The sequence below is a fragment of the Diadema antillarum genome, unplaced genomic scaffold (assembly GCF_040938485.1).
Source record: "Diadema antillarum isolate AM-2024a unplaced genomic scaffold, OU_Dant_1.0 seq00000539_RagTag, whole genome shotgun sequence".
NCBI classification, from domain to species: domain Eukaryota; kingdom Metazoa; phylum Echinodermata; class Echinoidea; order Diadematoida; family Diadematidae; genus Diadema; species Diadema antillarum.
The window spans coordinates 94,456-109,498 of NW_027271487.1; the positions used below are offsets into that span (position 1 = coordinate 94,456).

At 41.2% G+C, this 15,043-nt stretch overlaps 1 protein-coding gene across 2 annotated transcripts in view; it reads left to right on the plus strand.

Annotated features, from left to right (window-relative positions):
* The first annotated feature begins 12,236 nt into the window (after positions 1-12,236).
* The window catches only part of LOC139734682 (uncharacterized), a 174,450-nt gene continuing 171,643 nt past the window's right edge, over positions 12,237-15,043 (plus strand). Inside the window, exon 1 of one of the 2 annotated variants that reach the window (XM_071645469.1) lies at positions 12,237-12,805. Coding sequence is in view for 1 of the 2 variants with exons in the window: in XM_071645468.1 (XP_071501569.1) it covers positions 12,447-12,540 (94 nt within the window). In the remaining variant the exon portion in view is untranslated. The remainder of the gene's footprint in view (positions 12,806-15,043) is intronic. The other variant, XM_071645468.1, reaches the window with a different exon arrangement.

The window sequence follows — 15,043 nt, forward strand, 5'->3', positions numbered from 1 at the left end:
CGAGGACCTCAGGAATTTCCAGTTCCTCCTCAACTGCTGCCCAGTGTCAGTCTCGACCAGGTAATACCTTGGCCCAACCTTCTCCTTGCAGACTCCTAGTCTCCACTCCAGACCTTGTTGTTTTGGTTGGATTCTTACTTTCTCCCCTATCTGGAGTTCAGGGAGGGGTTTTGCCGTTTTGTCATAGTTCTTCTTGGCTATTTTTCTCCTCTGATTGATGCTCTCCTGCACCCCGTCGACTACCTCAGGATTCAGCAATCCTTCCGGTGTGGGCAAGATAGTGCTGGTACGCCGAGACATCAGTCGTTGGGCTGGACTACTGCCAGTCTCATTTGGTGTATTCCTCCAGTCAAGTACTACTAGATACACATCCTGCTTCTCATGTGCTGTTTTTTTTTTGCAGGATTTTCTTTGCGATTTTCACAGCTGACTCCGCTTTCCCATTGCTCTGGCTAATGCAATGGTGAGGAGGTGACATGTTCAAACTCCCAGTTTTCCGCGAACTGTTCATATTCTCTGGCCACAAACTGGGGTCCATTGTCAGTGATTGCTTTATCAGGCCGACCATGTCATGCAAAGTGGACTTTTGTGCATTTCACAATTGTCGCTGCTGTTGTGTCCCCTGTTACCTTGTCCACTTCCCAGAAGTCACTGTAGTGGTCCACCGTAATGAGATAATCCTCGTTCTTGTTGGTGAATAGATCTTGTGATACAAAACTCCATGCCCTTGATGGAATACTGTGGGAGAGCATTGGTTCTTTCTGCTGCTTTGCTTGAAAAGTGTTACATGTATTACATTGTGTGACTTTTTCCTTCACTTCTCCTTGCATGCCCGGCCAAAACAGCACATCTCTGGCTCTCCTGATACAGGCATCTACCCCCAGATGGCTACTGTGGATTCGGTTTAACATCAAGGGTCGCATTGCTCTAGGGACTATGACCTTCATGCCCTTGTACAGAATCCCATTTTGTGCAGAGTTTTCATCTCGAAAGTCGTAGTACTTTCGTATTGCAGTCGGCACCTCGTCTTTGCTATCAGGCCAGCCATTCATGACCACTGACATCGGGGTTTGCAGCACAGGATCCCTCAGGGTTTCTTTCTGAAGTTGGATGGATGTGGCATCACTTATGCGGACATATTCTGTCTGGTTGATCTCTTCCAACTCCTTGTAGATATTGTCCTGGCTGCCTGTTTCTGGAAGATACGCCCTGCTCAGCCAATCTGCAATTAGCATGTCCTTGCCCGGGCAGTATACAACCTCTACTTGGTATGTCTGTAGCCACAGCATCATTCTCTGCAAACGTTTCAGTGCATTGTGAATCGCCTTTCTGAATATGGGCACCAAGGGCTTGTGGTCAGTCAGGATCGCCACGTTCCTTCCTTGGATGAATTGGTCGAATTTCTCACAGCTGTAGACGATAGCCAAGCATTCTTTTTCTATCCGGGCATAGTTCTACTCAGTCTTGGTCAAGGCACGTGATGCCAATGTAACCGGTTGCCCATTCTGAAGCAAGGTTGCCCCAGTCCTCTTTCTCTGACGCGTCACATTGTATTGTGACTTCTTCCTTGACGTCGTAGTACTCCAGAACTGGTGCCGAGGTCAGCATTTTTCAGAGCTCATTGAGCGTGTCTGTGTGGTCATCGCGCCATTCAAAAAGAACGTCTTTGTCTGTGAGTCGTCGAAGGGGTTCTGCTACGTCTGATAGTCTAGGGAGAAATCGTGCCAGGTACGTCACACTCCCTAGAAGGCGTTGGACACCCTTTTTGTCAGTAGGGTTGGGCATGTCAACCACGGCTCGTACTTTGTCTGGATCTGATTTGAGTCCTTCGCTAGTCAGGAGATGACCCATGTATGGTACCTCATCCATGCTCAGACACAGCTTTTTCTTGTTGAGTTTCAGCTGGACTTGCCGTGCCCTTTCCAGGAACGCTCTCAGGTTCTGATCGTGGTCTGCCATGGCCTCCTCTAGTGTGTCACCACTGCCGTACACCAGGAAGTCATCTGCTATCACTTCCACACCATTGTGTCCCTCAACAATTTCGTGCTGGCGTCTCTGACATTCTTCCGGCGCTGTTGATATACTGAATGGCATGCGGGTCCATCTGTATCGGCCAAAGGGTGTTGCGAAGTTTGTGAGGAAGCTGCTCCTTTCAATCAGTTTCACTTGCCAAAACCCATCTTTTGCGTCCAGGACCGAAAAGACTTTGGCATTGGACAGCTTTGGCAAGACATCATCCATGGTTGGCATGAGGTAGTGCGGCCGTTTGAGGGCTCTATTTAAATTTCGCGGGTCAATGCAGATCCTCATCTTGCCCGGTTTCCTTACAATGACTGTGTTGCTCAGCCAATCAGTGGGTTGGGATACCTTTTTCACTATACCCCTGTTTTCTAGATCATCCAGCTTCTGTTTGAGTTCAGGTTTCAAGGCTACTGCGACCTTCCTTGCCAAATTCTTGACAGGCACGATTTTGTCATCCACAGTTATGTCATACTCGCCAGGGAGACTTCCGAGTCCTTCAAAGACATCACTGTATTCGTCTATGATTGCTTGTGGGGGTTTTCTTTCTTTCAGCTGGTTGACCTCATTCAGAGCATTGCCTGCTTTGACATATATCAGGCCCATTTCCAGCGATGTCTTGCTTGATAAGAGTGGCATTTGATTTGTTTCTACGACCTTGAAAGCCACTTCCTGCTCCCTGTCCTCATGTTGGCATGTGAGTGTACATTCCCCTCTGACTGGTATGGTTCGTCCATCATAGAGTCTTATCTTAGACTTAGTTGTTTCAAGCTGTGGTCAACCAGAGTTTTCAATTTCACAGAGTTTCTCAAATGAAAGCACATTGCATGTAGCTCCTGTGTCAATTTGGCATTCCATAATATGCTCGTGGTTCTGGAGCTTCACCGTGATGGGCACTGTCAATTTCCTTCCCCCATTTTTAATGTTCAATGTCCCTACTTCCTCCAAGGCAAAGGTCTCATTGTCACTGCTTTCGTAAGAGTTGTTCTCATCTACCTGGTGTAGGGATGCTGGTTTGCCTCTGGCCATGCACACATTTTGGAAATGGTTTGGCTTGCCCTACTTTTTGCAGGTTTTCCCATAAGCTGGGCATTTTTCTTTTTGTTTCTCATGACTGCCTCCACAGTATCTGCGGTTTCCTTTCTGATTGTGTGTACCTTTCCTCTGGCCTTTTCCTTTCTCTTTCCAGTGCTTGCTCTGTGTATGAGACTGCTTTTGGTTGTAGCGCCCTCCAGTGTTGTGCCTTTCTTTTCCTTTGGATTTGTGCACAAAATGCACATTCTCTTCTCCTTTAACTACTTTGAGCTGTTGCTGTGCAGCTTCACTGACCTCTAATGTGGCAGTGGCCTTCCTAAGGTCACACACCGGGACCTACTCCCTAAAGAGTCTTGCTTGCGCCTGTTTATCCTTGCAGCCCAGGACTAATCTGTCCCTGATCATTTCTTCTTGTAGGTTACCAAATTTGCACGGCTCGCCTAATTTCCTCAAGCGTACTACAAATTGATCTATCGTTTCATTTTGCTGTTGGTTGGCGCTGTGAAAGATGTACGGGTAGCGATCATAGAGAACATTCCTTGCTGGTGCAAAATCTTCGGTAAGCTTTGTCAGGATTGAGCCTGGATTTTTTGCCTGTTCTTCAGTCAGGGCTAGAGACATCAGCCTTTCTTTACATTCTTGCCCCATTATTGCTCGAAGTGTAGCTACTTGTATTTCCTGAGACTTCTTGTTTAATTCTGTGGCCACAGAATAGTCAGTCCATGATTCTTTAAAGACCTTCCAATTCGTTTCGAGATCACCCCTGCAGCTCATCGGCTGAGGCGGTGGTATCTGGCGTGTCGCCATTTTCAACAGGTGGGACTACAGCGGTAGATTTTAAGCAAAATTCTACTCACGCATCGGCTGCAGCAGACTTGGGTTCCGGGGTTGTGAGCACCTCTTCTCAGTCAAATTTTCCCTTGCATGACATGGCAAATGTCCGTTGCATGGGATCCCACTCAAGCTGACACCATGTTGGTTCAATATCAGGCAAAAATAAGACTATTCAGACCGTAGTTACAGTTCACTGTTTACTCATGTTCTCAGGCTTTTGTATCAACGTTGTGCATACGTATGTATGCTTACATGTGACATCGATAGTGATATCGATAGTTTTGTGATCGGGGATCGCATATTCCCATAACACAGTCTAGCAGTACCAGTACAGTATACATCCTAAGCGCAGCACCAAACGAATGCGCACATACTGTAGGCCTATGCGCATGCAACAGCTAGCCATGCATTGCATTGGAGCCGCAATTCACGACACGTCACGGCACTAGCACTAGCCAGCCAATCAGACAGATCCATCCGTACAAGTATGCGCACAATTCTTTTCCTGCCAATTGTGCATATGGTCAAATGCATAGCATGCACTAGAAGCGCAGGCACAGGGCACCACTGCGCGCGTTGTGGCCGCGGCTGTCACATGCCCTGCATGCTGACTTGTAAAGTACGTGTATCACAGTGTTAATGTTAAACATGTACGGTGTATAGAACGTATTTGAGGTGTTCTAAAAGTAAATGCGTCTGTTTACCCTGACAGTAAAAGTGTTTAGGCCTACACACCAATCAACTGGACAATGCGCTAAACCATGAACGAAATCATTAACAAAGACAATTTCCATTTTTTCTAGTAGTTAAATTATAGGACTGTACATGCGAAACCAAAATATAAAAGTATTACAATTGTATTACATATTTTAGGTTACTGAATATCCTTTTTAGGCATTTCCATGAAAGGCCTAAAACATGAATTATTTCATAATGCATCTTAATGTCGTAACAGTTTCCACTTTCTCGTGATGAAAGGGAACTAGAAATTCCAATTTACTCACCATTTCCAACACTTCTTCATATATGTGGACGTAGTGAGATTAACATAGCGTGACCAGAATACAAAGACTCCAACCCAAAGTACCTTCTGATCTGGAGATTCTCCCGCCTGAAACCCCTAGCAAACAGGAGACTCAAAGTTGATGTGTGCGAAGCGCGAAATTCCAGGGATCTAGATGCTCTCTGGTGGTATCTAAGGCTTATTTTTTTCAACATACGATAGAAATATGTAAAAAATCCTCTCCAACGGGAGACAAAGAGCCAGGGCGGGAGAAATTCAATCTCAAACGGGAGAACGGGAGATTTTGCAAAAATGGGTTTTCGGCGGGAGATCTCCCGTCGAAAACGGGAGAGTTGGAGTCTCTGAGAATAAACACTCAAAGCTAAACACTTGTAGAACTCTCAATACTTTACACTTGCTATACACACCGGGTATTTAGATGTTAAACAAAGTGTTTAGATTTTCAACACTGTGTTTAGGTCATAAACATCTCGCATGTCGCATTTTTTACAGTGTACAGCAGCTTCTTTTCCCCCTCTTCCCAGGTAGACCGCCCCCTTCTAGCTTATCCCAAAGTTCCTGCAGTTCATGTCTCTGTCGATGATGTGGTCATCTCGAGAACCTTTGTTCTGAGTCTGCTGTTCTCAAGCCTTCCTGCCTTCCCTTCATCTTGTCGGCTGCACCTTGGTGGGGATGGGAGATCCTTCATTGACAGATACACTCTGCAGTCTTTCATGAAAATAGTATTTAAACCAATCATACTCACGACATGAAATACCTTAAAACATTTTTTTTTTCAGGATCCTACTGTGAGGAATTACACTAAATATTTTTCTGAGGTCAAAGAAAATTGCCCCTGTAGAATGTCCCTTTTCCATATTTTACAACAGATAATCTACTATATCTGTTACACACATTGCAGTCAAATGTGATGGCCTAAAACCAGACTGTTGGGAATACAACAATTTATTTAAATAAATATACAGCTGTCCATGAGTATAAAGACCCTGCAGGTCAACACCTTTTTTATTTATGCCGTATCAGGTTCCATAAACAAAGTTGCACCTCCAAACCTGTCTATCTAGCATGGTTGTCCTCAGTTCACTAGTGCAATCAAGTTCTGTGTCTTTCTTCAGTACACAGATGAAAATGGTCCTACCTCTATCTCTTTTTGCAATTCCCTGTTTTGCTCCAACAGTGTGAGGGAATAGGCAGATAGCTCAGGGTGCTGCGCACAGTGTCCCGCTTCTCTCACACACTATGTCAGACACTTTTGGTAATCTACCATATAAGTCCGCATTTCTAATGTAGTCACTCCACAACACATTAAGAGCTATCCTGAGCATGCTTGTACTGTAAAAGTGGTTTCTTTCGCGTACAGAAACTTTCGCGGTTTCCATCGGTGCGGACTTTTTCGCGTGTGTTTAAATTCGCGGTCGATAATGATAGCGTTGTACAAGCGACGAGTTCAAAACATTTTCGCGTGATGTTAAATTCGCGGTTCAACCTCAGAGCGCGAAAAGCGCGAAAATAAAACCACCGCGAAAGAAACCACTTTTACAGTATACAGTCCATCCAAGACTTTCTCTTGTCGGGTTTTAAGTGTCCATGTCTGTGCTCCATGCAGTAGTACAGACTCAACTGTTGTGACAAAAAGTGGCCATTTTATGTCATCGAGCTGGGACTTCCATACTTTCCTCATTGTGTGCAAGCAGTCTATTCATGACCATGTCTGATCCTGATGTCTTGTTCTGTCAAGGCAATCCAGAAGCCCAGATACTTGAAGTTGTTATTCACATCGAGTACTGCACCATCTAAGGTTGTGATAGTGGTGTCGTCGATATTAGAGGGTGCTGTAATACTGCTGCCATAAGAAGAATTTTGTCTCTTAAAGTTGGCCTTGATTTTTTTCCTGATTTGGGATCACCAGTGCTCCGTCGTATTATATAAGGGTAATTAAGAACACAGTTTTGAAGTTGCTACTTACAAATGTTTTATACATCCCCTTACACCTTTTATACATCCCAGTCAAGAGAATGAGCTGTCAAGGATGTAATTTGCAAAACAGTAATGAATTCACAGAGTTGAGATGTGCACAGAACAGAATGACATAGAAATAGCCCTATCTCTTTTTTGATAAGGTTATTGAACAACAAGCATTGACTTGTGGGTCGGGGTAGTTATGCTGTATCTGTATAATGGCTGCATGATTTTTTTTTCTGAGTTTTTTTTTCCTGTTGACTATTAATGGAGACATGATGTTTAGTTTTACAGAAAGTGCTAGGTGTGATATTATGATGAGAGACCATTGAAATCAAATTGGATAGTACGCTGCTATCATAATAATAATAATAATACAGGGTACTTATTATGCGCAAGTTCCACATAGTTAACGTGCTCAAGGCGCAGTAGAAGAGTAAGTTATGAAATACAAAAATCCTTACACAAACATGCACATGGAAATGAATGACACAATAATGATAATGAAAAAATACACATCATAATATACGATTCTACTGGAAAATGGTTATGAACAAATGAGTCTTGAGGGCAACTTTAAAGGAGTCAACATTCGAAATGTGACGGATAGCTTGAGGCGACTGATTCCACAGGTAAGGTCCAGCATGTGCAAATGACCGATCCCCCCATGATTTCTTCGTTTTTGGAACAACAAGCAATATACAATCGGATGACCTTAAACATCTGGAAGGATTATAAAATGTCAGTAAATCAACATTGTACTCTGGGGCAGATCCGTAAACGCAATGAAAAACAAATAGTAATAGTTTGAATACAATGCGAGATACAGCAGGTAACCAATGCAATGAGGATAAAACAGGGGTAATGTCAGTATTTCTCCTGGTAAGGGTAACAATGGGGGCTGCTGAATTTTGCAATTTTTGTAACCGTGAAAGTTGAGATTGTGGTAGCTGAAATAGGAGTGCATTACCAAAGTCAAGTCGGGATGATATAAGAGCATGAACTATTTTTTCTGTGGCTGAACAAGTTAAATACTTGCGAATAATGCCCAAATTGCATAACTGATATCTCACGGATTTACAGACAGCAGAGAGATCTGAACAGACATGGACATTGTAGAATCAAATAATACTCCAAGATTTCTACATGATTTCTACTTGATTTCTACATTATTTCTATCATCCGGTTGAATGTTGGCCAGCTTTATGCCCTTTCGTAATTTCAGTCATGTTGTAACTACATTATAAGTGTAATTTAGAATATATTTTTTGAACTGTGAAATATAAATGTATTTTTTTACATTTTTATATATTACAGCCAAGAGAATGAGTTGTCAAGGATGAAATTTTTAAAATAATGAATTTATAGAGATAAGATTATTGAATAATAAGCAATGAATTATGGGTCGGGGTAGCTGTGCTGTATCTGTATAAGGGTTGTATGATTTCATTTTTCTCTCTGCTTTTATTATTATCAATGGAGACATGATTTTTTTTTTATAATATGAAGTGTTAGGTGTGATATAGTGATGAGAGACTTTAAAATCAATTTGTATAGTATACTATTATCACCCAGTTGACCACGGACAGTTTTTATGCCTTTTTGTAATCTCAATCATGTTGCGATTGCATACATGAATATATATATGCAATTCAGAATATATTTTTCAAGTTGTGATATATGAATTATTTTTTTTTATTTTTCATACAGTCAGATACAGTATGTAAATATGTAGAAATAGTTTTTTTTTATATTGAATACGATGATGTGTGATTATGCCTGTGTAATTTTGAAATGGGTTGTTCGATTAAAGAAATTATGTTTTGTTTTTTTGTAGTATACAGCTACACATATTTTTGGTAAAGAATTATTGTTTGAAATATACTCATATAATCTTATATATTTGTGATATCAAATGGATAGATTTTATGTATGCACACATATATGTTTTTGTTTTTTGTGTAGCAATATCTGGTAATTGTTTTGTGCAATATCTTTCATGTCTAATTGTTTTTTAATGTGGATGTAATGTACGACAGTTCAATGTATCTAATTGTCATTAATTGTCATTGCAATGCATTTTAGCCTTCAGGCTACGATTTTGCAAATTTTACCCAATAAACCATTCTAATAATAATAATAATTAAATGCCATCACCTTTGTCTTCTTGACATTGAGCCATAAACCAATCTTTTTGCACTCCTTTTCCACTGCAAGTAGCAGTTCCCTTGCCTTTTCAGTCGTATCTTATATTAAGGCAATATTGTCAACAAAATCAAGGTCATACAGTGACCATTACAGGTGGAACACAATGGCTTTTATAGGGCACCAATGTAAAACCAAGTTCCTTTTCCTTGCCACTGATGGCAATTCACAAAGCATAGTCAAGGCCTATGATAAACAGAAAGGGTACTGATGTGTCTCCTTGAAGTACTGTACCCCAGCCAGTATTTCAAAGTACTCTGTCCTCTCCGTGAGGCGAGCATACCTTTGCATGCGTCTTGGAATAAGTGACAATGGCATGAACTAGTTTCTCAGGAATGCCATAAGCATTGAAAATCTCGAGGAGCTTCCCTCGATGAATGCTTTCAAAGGCCTTCTTGAAATCAATAAATGCAATCACTGCAGGAATGCTCCTATCTATCACTCCTTCAAGTACTGTAAAAGTGGAAATTTTCGCGGTGTTGAAATTTTCGCGCATTTCGCGCAACCAGAAACTAGCGCGAAAATGAAAGCACGTGAATTTAATTGCTTGCCATTTATTCCTGTGCGTGATGTCTTGATTCCGCGGAATTAAGAACACGCAAAACTCTTCTGACCCTGCCAATCGTGAAAAATTAGTCGCGCGAAAATATCCACTTTTACAGTATTCTTCTAAGTGCTAGGATCTGTCCTAAAATCGATCGTTTCTGTCGAAAGCCATTCTGAGAGTCCCTTGGCAGTGGATCTATGTAAGGTCTGATATGGTTGAAGATCATTCTGTGATATGTTTTGGCTACTACTGAGCTCAGGTAAATCCCATGGTAGTTATCAGTCTTGGAGAGATCCCCTGAATTTGATACTGGTATGATGTTAAATGTAGACCACTGTTCCAGCTTGGCTCCGTCTGCATATGAGCAGTGGATAAATTCTAAGATGATGTCATCCACAGGGACAAATTTCAGTACTTTAGGGGCTACCCCATCCTCCCCACTGCTTTTGTCAGTTCTTTATGCATGCTTTAGCCTTCTTGTAATCACTCATTGTAAAACAGACCATCTGATATGAGAAGGTTACTGAAGTGGGTGCTATTGATTCATTATCTTCTACAAGCTCAGGAGGGTTGCCCAAGAGGTTCTTGTAGTGTGAGTACACAGTTGTAACTCTCTTTTTTGCACTTTCACCCTGAATCCTGACAGACTGGGATGTATTCCATCCAGATATGTCATTGATAAGCTTCCAGCTCAGTCCATACCTTCGATTTTCATGTGCTTCCTCTACCGTTATTTGTCTGGTCGTTTTTTCCTGTTTCCTGATCCAACATTGTATGTCCTGTATAATTTTTCCTTTTTTCTTGCATACTCTTCTCTCCTCTTACCATGTTCGCTCTTGCCTGTCATGAACACTCTATAAGCAGCTTTGACCATGACCATATGACCATGACGCAGCTCCCACTGCATCATGTCCATTTTTCTTTGATGCAGCGAGAACTCCATGGACATCGCATTGGTGTAAAGGGGATATAAAGTTGGCAAGGAATTTATAATTTAATTTCCTCATATTGTCCGCGTATCTAAGTGTTAGTCAGAAAATCATCCTGATTGTTCTAGTCCCGTGATTTAACCACTCCTTGTGTGATCCTAGATGTGTCCACGCTAACCTGCTATGATCAGCATTTTTGCCCTTATTGATCCCTAGGACAGTCATAGGTATGTCTGCAGTCAGTACTCAGACATTCCTAGTAATGTGCTGGGACAAGCTTTTTCACACACTTTTTCTGCATGTGATATGGAAAGAATGCCAAAATGGCACAATTTGCTTCTGCAACCCTTCCTGTTCTTGTCAGGGCTCTTGTTGATTTTAGCCCTTATTGGATGAAGTTCCAGTGTGACAGATGCTGTGAAACTTGTGCCAGCCCTATTTTACAGTTGCATATTAATTGTAGCATTCAAACGAAGACGTGATATCATGGGGGGAATTATGGGTGAAAACTGTTCCTCGGTGGACCAATTGTATGCCTATTTGGGGAAAAATATCATCTGCATAGTGAAAGCTGCTCTCATCAGAGAATTTTCAGATTTTAAGATCATAATATCATACTCAAGCCTTTAATCTTTTTTTGTAACATTCAGAAAGTCAAGTCATGAATCAAAGCAATTTATTGTTGTTTTTTATCATACAGATCATGCAACCTTGTATTTTTGGATAGAAATCCTCTTTTTTTCCTCTTGCAAAACAAATGCAGACATCTCTAGAATTTGTTTTGAAAAAGAAGAAATCAAGTGCAATTTGACATGGACAAAATATTCATAGGTAAATTATTTCATATGAATTACCGAAACAGAGCAAACAATTTACAAGGTTCTAGTGTAAAAAATTATACTGAAGGTAAAAAATAATATAGATAATTGGTCATCTCTTGTGGTGTGTTTCTAAAGTTGTTTTGACCATTTTGTCATATGAAATCTGTCAACGTATATAATTGTTCTTTTGCCCTAAATACTTCAGACAAGCTGCTGATGACTTATCCTGCATCAATTTGTTAAACAATCTAATCATAGCTTTCTGATGTTGGCAGTCATATACTAATGATATATTACATCCTCCTAACCTTTGCACTTGTTTGTGTATTATAAGTTTAATGGATGATTTTCTTATCCTCTTGCTTAATTACTTAAAGAAGTGTTTGTGTAAGATATTTTTTGCGTGTCATGTTCTTGAATCATTGGGTAGAGTACTTTTGCCCTGTGGTCTTCATGCAGTCATCGCAAACTGGAAAGACAAGCCAGTGCAGTGGTTCTTGGTGATAACATGTTATTGTTATCCCGATGGAATCCCATTTTCTGTGCTCATTTTTCCACTAATAAACATGTTATTTTGTATAAATTGTTCTCCGGCATATCCATCATGTTGTGTCTCAATTGTATGCAGAGGAATGGTTGCAGATTTTGTCAATGTGAGACATACAGTATGTACATTTGGTTTCTTGGTGTGTGTGTGATGACTTTGTGCACAGTCCCCTCACAGCCCATTATGCATTATTCTTAATCTCACTAACCATGCGGACATATGGGAAGATTGCTTGAATGACTGATACAGAGAGTTGTTTGAAAACCCAGACTAGATTGGCGGTGAAATTAGCTGCCTGCCATAAATTATCGTGCTGGCATGGTTTGCACAGTCTGCTACTTAACAACCTGAGATTTTTGTTTTGTTTGCAAGAGACATTCAAAGAAGATAGTTGGCTTGCCTAATGACTTAGGCCTAACTACAGCAGGTCTTTGGCATGATTTCCCTTAGCTGACGCCTGGTGTGTGATTTTTTTTTCTTTTTATCAGTTAAAAAAAAGGAAAGTCTCCATCTTTTATTGCCATGTATGGCACCCCTCTCTATTTTCCCATGTTTAGCTTCAGATGGGGTTGCTACCAGGAAGATGGGCGTCAGGATATTAGTTCCAGAGGGAGTGGCAGGTAAGTTATCCCTTCTTATGTACACCAGAAAACTCATTAGTCCCCCTCAAAGCAGCACTGTGCACATCAAGCTTGGAATAGAGAGATTCTTTGTATTCTTTTTTTTTTTGTATGAAGTGCAGGTTCACAAAGATTGACTGCAGTAGACTATATGTATTAGGAGCAAACCACTCAGAAGTATGTACCAGCATACAAGAGCCACAACTCACCATACTTGTGGATTAAACTTTGTGTGATCATGGAGGACAATCCATCATTACTAGAGGTACGAGCTGCAGAAAGTGCTTGGATGACCTGTGCGAGTGTACCAGCATCTAAAAGCAGTACTTCATTATTTGTTGTTGTTTTCAAGTGACAAAAACATTATCAATGCTGATGGTATTTACGTCAAAGGGGATGTATATCATATGTACAGGAACAAAGAAGGCTATCCTAGTATTGCTGTCTATCCTAGCAGCACATACTCATGGAACTGGTTTACTCCTTTTAAACTGCACTTGTGTAGCACATTTACACAGCCTATGTATATTACTGTTGTACTTTGAGCTTTCACTTGTTACAGGAGCTGACAAAAGCAGTCACTTACACTCTGTTATGCATATAACAGACATTTTGCATATTCTTGCCAGCAATTGTAGACATTTGTGATGCGCTCCGTCGAAATGAGTCAAAAGTTGCAGAAAATGAAATTTTAGTTATGCCTATATATGTGAATTCTACAGACTCTTAGCTTTACAGTGATTTATACACTCAGCAAAAAAAAAAGGAAGTAAACACTTTTTCAAGTTCATATTTGTTATAGAATATTTGGCTAAAAGTTATTATTACCTATACGAGGTAGTTTTGCGAGGCAATTCCAGTTGTTATTTTGCAGGGTTAAAGGTCAGCAGTTGTTATTTTGCAGAGTTAGAGGTCAGCAGTCAATATTCGTTTCGCCACGTCGCTGCGTGTCGGTTACACACACCGTACCATACACAAAACATGAGCAAACAGTGCAATCTTCCGGTTTGGGGAGGTGGGAAGAGAAAGAGTGGAATCTCTCTCCCCACCTTCCTGCTTTAAACGTAAACATTCCGATCGACCACGAAAAGAAAACAGTCCAGGACGTCCGGTGTCAGTTACACACACCGCGGAAGAACGCTGATAAATCAACTCATACAAGGTCGACCACTTACAGCAGCGCAGTTAGGCAATGACTAGTCCATTTGTGCTCAGTAATTGCACAGTGACCATCAGTTTCACAACTCTCCAACTTTAAACAGAGAAGTAGAAATAAAGTGTAAGAGCGTTCAGAAGTTTGAAGTTTGCCTGTTACAACTACATATGTATCTTTGAAGTTGGAGTTGAATGATATACATTGATGAACAATTTTTCAATTATTCAACGTGTTGATGGTCTACAGGTAGTCAAATGTGGCTTGATCTGTATCATAGTGTATAGCCGTATTCACATATTTTCTTAATTTGCCTAGGGGATAGGTAATACCGTAAAGTTCCGTGTATAAGTTGCACTATTTTTTCGTCGGAAAACATTGAAAATCGGGGGTGCATCGTATACACGGGTACAGTCGAATCACGGAAAAAAATCTGTCATGTACACCCAATTTTATAAGGCCAACTTGGGGCCATGTATGCCCATCGACGTTTGGAAGGTAAGCAATCACTAAAACTTACGGATAAATGAGCGATCTTTCAATCGGGACACACACAAAAGCTGCAAATACGAGATAAACTTACATCGGCCTTGTGTACAGTAACGATGTATCAATCTGGCCATAGACAACAGCTGCAACAGCACTGCTGTATGCTACCGATGTCACTTTACCAAGCTACCAACAGCCAACCTAGTAGCTGGAATACGCGATGTACAGGTATCATTACTAAATTACCGACACCGTAAAACTTATCAATGTACTAGTACCAATATGGCCATAGACAAAAGCTGTAAAATACGGAGTAGGATCGACACTATGTCACCGTAAATATGAACGATGTGTGAAGCATGCATGCATATTCATGTCGTTTGTTTGCTCTTCATCATTTCACGAGGCCAGCTAGGATAGCATAGCTGGCTACACTGCACTGTAGCTAGCAAGCCTTTTGCAAAGGCAGCAGCTGCAGAGAGGCTCTTGCAATGGACTTGCGTGCACACAGCGATCGGATCGGAGAGCGCTTGCCCGTTGCGCGCTGTGTGTGCAAGTCCATTGCTCTCTGTGTGCGTGTGCTGAAATTATAGCGAGCTGCCTTTTGCGAAAGGCTAGCACTGTAGATACAAGCATAGTACAAGAGACACACATGTTACTGGTAATCCCTCCGGGTGAAACAACAGTGAGTGTAATTACCGTACGCACCGTACGTCTCGCCGTATGATCCCTCTGCTACACTTGTTGATGTTTGTCTTACTAGTATTTTTTTCGTAATGAACCTTCCAGTCTGACATGCGTCAAGACTAGTATGCGAGACACCCTCTGCTGTGTATGACAGCAAAGATCGTACTGTACACT